Source organism: Stomoxys calcitrans, chromosome 1 (assembly GCF_963082655.1).
Source record: "Stomoxys calcitrans chromosome 1, idStoCalc2.1, whole genome shotgun sequence".
Taxonomy (NCBI): Eukaryota; Metazoa; Arthropoda; class Insecta; order Diptera; family Muscidae; genus Stomoxys; species Stomoxys calcitrans.
Genome location: NC_081552.1, coordinates 158,727,224 through 158,731,856, shown reverse-complemented (window position 1 = coordinate 158,731,856; position 4,633 = coordinate 158,727,224). Strand labels below are relative to the sequence as shown.

General features: G+C 38.5%; 1 protein-coding gene across 1 annotated transcript; it reads left to right on the top strand.

Moving 5' to 3' along the window:
- The first annotated feature begins 3,236 nt into the window (after positions 1-3,236).
- Positions 3,237-4,166, top strand: LOC106090116 (uncharacterized). Its single transcript, XM_013256199.2, has one exon. It carries the CDS (start codon positions 3,301-3,303, stop codon positions 4,135-4,137), a length of 837 nt encoding a protein of 278 aa, XP_013111653.1. The 5' UTR covers positions 3,237-3,300; the 3' UTR covers positions 4,138-4,166.
- The last annotated feature ends 467 nt before the right edge of the window (positions 4,167-4,633 follow it).

Here is a 4,633-nt window from a genome sequence, read left to right as displayed (position 1 = left end):
TCAAGCGGCTAGCTTTACTCCTTCGGAAGTTAGCGTGCTTTCGACAGACAGACGGACGGACATGACTAGATCGACATAAAATTTCAGGACGATTAAGAATATATATACTTTATGGGGTCTCAGACGAATAATTCGAGTAGTTACAATCAGAATGACGAAATTAGTATACCCCCCATCTTATGGTGGAGGGTATAAAAACGAGTAAAGGAGTGAGATTTCTGGAATCCGTTTTAATATCTTGTTGCATTTGATGGTTTCTATATTAAAACAAGACCGGGCCGAATCTTGGGAACCCACCACCTGAATTCCACTTCCAGGCGCGCAGGAAGCCAAATCGGGAGATCTGATTATATGGGAACTAGGTCAGGTTAATAACCGATTAGGATCGTTCTTGGCACAATTTTAAGAAGTTATAACAGAACACTATGTGCAAAATTTTAGAACACTATGTGCAAAATTTCAAATATTCTAATTTTGTTAAGTATTGTTTTATAACTTTTTTGCTCATTATCTTCCGTGACTATGTGCAAAATTTCAGAGTCAAAACGGGAGATCGTTTTATATGGGAGCTATATCAGGTTCTTAAGCGATTTGAGCCGTACTTGGCACAGTTGTTGGAAGTAATAACAGAACACCATGTGTAAAATTTCATCTCTCAATAATTGCAACTTCCAGAGGCCCAAAACCGGGGGATCGGTTTATATGTGATCTGAACCGATATGACCCATTTTTATACCCACCACCGAAGGATGGGGGTATATTCATTTGTCATTCCGTTTGCAACACATCGAAATATCCATTTCCGATAAAGTATATATATTCTTGATCAGCGTAAAAATCTAAGACGATCTAGACATGTACGTCCGTCTGTCTGTTGAAAACACGCTACAGTCTTCAAAAATAGAGATATTGAGCTGAAACTTTGCACAGATTCTTTTTTTTTGTCCATAAGCAGGTTAAGTTCGAAGATGGGCTATAGCGGACTATATCTTGATATAGCCCCATATAGACCGATCCGCCGATTTAGGGTCCTAGGTCCATAAAAGCCACATTTATTATCCGATTCTGCTGAAATTTGGGACAGTGAGTTATGTTAGGCCCTTCGACATCCTTCGTCAATTTGGCCCAGATCGGTTAAGATTTTGATATAGCTGCCATATAGACCAATCCTCCGATTTAGGGTCTTAGGCTCATAAAAGTCACATTTATTATCCGATTTTACTGAAATTTGGGACAGTGACTTGTGTAAGGCCCGTCGACATCCTTCGTCAATCTGGCCCAGATCGGTCCAGATTTGAATATAGCTGCTATATAGACCGATCCTACGATTTAGGGTCCTAGGCCTATAAAAGCCACATTTATTATCCGATTTTGCTGAAATTTGGGACAGTGAGTTGTGATAAGGCCTTCGACATACTTCTTTAATTTGGCCCAGATCAGTCCAGATTTGGATATAGCTGTCATATAGACCGATCCCCTGATTTAGGGTTTTAGGCCCATAAAAGCCACATTTATTACCCGATTTTGTTGAAATTTGGGACAGTGAGTAGAGTTAGGCCCTTCGACATTCCTTGTCAATTTGGCTCAGATCAGTCCAGATTTGGATATAGCTGCCATATAAACCGATCTTTCGATTAAAGGTTTTGGGCCCATAAAAGGCGCATTTATTGTCCGATGTGGCCGAAATTAGGGACAATGGGTTAAATTAAGCCCTTCGATATACTTCTGCAATATGGCACAGATCGGTTCAGATTTGGATATAGCTGCCATATAGCCCGATCTCTCGATCTAAGGTTTTGAGGTCATAAAATGCGCGTTTATTGTCCGATGACGCCGAAATTTGGGACGGTGAGTTGTGTTAGGCCCTTCGATATCCTTTTTAAGTTTGATCCAGATCCGTCCAGGTCTGGCATATAGACCGATATCCCGATTTATAGTCTGGGTCCCATAAAGTCGCGTTTATAATCCGATTTCACTTAAATTTTACACAGTGACTTATGCTAAGCATTTCGACATCCGTTTAGTGCATGGTTTAAATAGGTTTAATTTTATATATAGCTACTTAAAAGACCAATATTTTGTTATACGCAATTTAAAAATGACTTGTACTTATAAGTATTTGGTCCAAATCGGAACATTTTTCGATATAGCTGCTATGGGGCATAAGGTATGCATTATTCACCGGATTTTGACGAAAGGTATTTTACATATATACCCGAGGTGGTGGGTATTCAAAGTTCGGCCCGGCCGAACTTAACGCCTTTTTACTTGTTAATCTTCAACGACTAACATCAATATTAAGTATCTCCGCAAAATTTTTAAGCGACTAGCTTCACGACCACTATCGTGATTTAGACAGACGGGCGGACATGGCTAGGTCGACTCAGAATGTCGAGACGGTCAAGGATATATATACTTTATGGGGTAATAGATCAATATTTCGAGGAATTACAAACGGAATAACTAGATTAGTATACCCCCATCCTATGGTGATGGGTATAACAAGTAAAGGCGTGCTAAATTCGGCCGGGCCGAATCTCGGGAACCTACCACCATGGATTTAACTAAAAATTTATATAAAATAAATTTAGTTGAAGGAAATAATTTTATTCTACATACCAGGCTTCTGTCACACCAGCAAAAACTAAAGCTTCTAGGAACCGAACAAGGATTATCGAGAGATTGATTTAGACCGTACTTCGCACAGTTATTGCCAGTCATAACAGAACACCGCATGCAAAATTTCTGCCAAATCGGACCAAAATTGCGGCTTGAAAGAACTCATGAGGTCAAATCGTCAGATCGGATATATGGAAGCTATATCAGGTTATAGACCGATTTGGACTTTATTGTAATAGCCTTTGGCATTTATAACAGAACACTATGTGCAAAATTGTAGCTAAATCGGAATTTGCGGCATTCAGGGGCTTAAGAAGTCAAATCGGGAGATCGATTTATTTGGGAGTCATTTCCAAATCTGATCTGATATGACCCATTTGCAATTCCCAGTTCCCCAATAGTTAGTACTTGTGACGGACGAACGGAAATGGTTAGATCGACTTAGAATATAAAAACGATCAAGAATAAATATATTTTATGGGGTCTTAGACCAATATTTCGAGGTGTTACAAACGGAATGACTAGATTAGTATGCCCCCATCCTATGGTGGTGGGTATAATAAACTGCTAGTTTACCTTTTATTTATATGTCGCTTTCAAAATGAAATTCCCTTTGCTTAAATTAATATTCTAGTTTTGTTAAGTATTGTGTTATAGCTTTTTTGCTCATTGTCTTCCGCAATGACTGAACCAAAAACAACGACAACTATAAGCGCTTCGTTTCTCGACTACGTATGGCCACAAATTTTAGAACAGATCTTCGGCGGCTTTCAGAATGAAGATGAACAGCAATATTTTGTGCCAGAAATTAAATTTGACAATCTTTGGTCCCATATCTTATTGGCATCGAAATCGTTTGGGAATTATGACAAACCAGTAGAACTGAACTGTAAAAAAGTGGCCCAAATGTCTGAGGAAATGGCCGCTATTAATATCGAAGTCCAACAGCTTCCTTATCGCCCTTCTGAATCTAAAATAAAACCCTTGGATGTACAATTGGCCGCCATAGATCATGATATGAAACTTCGTAAAAATCTGGCCAATGACTATTTCAATCGCACATTTCCGTGGTATATCGAAATACCTTCATCTCAGCACGATTTCTCTATAACTAATGACACAAGAAAAATCTTTTCAAATCCCTTCGAATTCAAAATTATTGAAAATATTCAAAAGAATAGGTGTAGTTTGATGATAATCGACGTAGCCATAAATGTGAACTTGGAAGGTGTAGAACGCTGGATGAAATTTGCTTCATATGCAGAAATTGTTATGGCTATTCGTAATGCTGAGCTCTATTCAAAGATTAAAAATGGTTGCAGCCGTTGTAAGGCAATACTGATAGAAGAATACCCTGAAAATACATGGCAATATGAGTTGAACAAGACTCTTAGAAGTGCTTTGGAGTTTGCTCGAAAATTACATCTCATAGAAGACGCAGACTCATTTGTTTTCGCTTTTTCAAGCCAACGAAATATTTGCATCACAGACAAATTTAAAGTTTTGAAGGAATTATAAGAAAATATAAGTACACGAGTACTAATGTAGCTGTTATTGAGTATGGGTGAGGTAATGCATGCAGTAGGTTTCCGACGCACCTAATATTTGATTCGTGCCATTTTAAACCATTCATAAATGAAAACTGGCTAAGTGTGGACGGGACGAATCTTGGGGACCCACTATCACGGATGCTAAGTTGCTATCGATTTGAGGATCTGTTTATAGAGGGCTATATACACAGTATGTGTATGTGAAATTTTAAATTCTCAATGTGCTAAGTTCGGACGGGCCGAATCTTGGGAACCCACCACCACCGTTTCAGCTAAAAATTTATATAAAATAAAATTAGTTGAAGGGCATAATTTTATTCTACATATCAAACTTTGCCAAAAAAGCAAAAGTTCAACTAAAGAAGGCAAATCAGGAGATCGGTTTATATAGGAGCTTTATCAGGTTACAGACCGATTAGGACCGTACTTGGCACAGTTGTTAGGAGTCATAACAGAACATCACA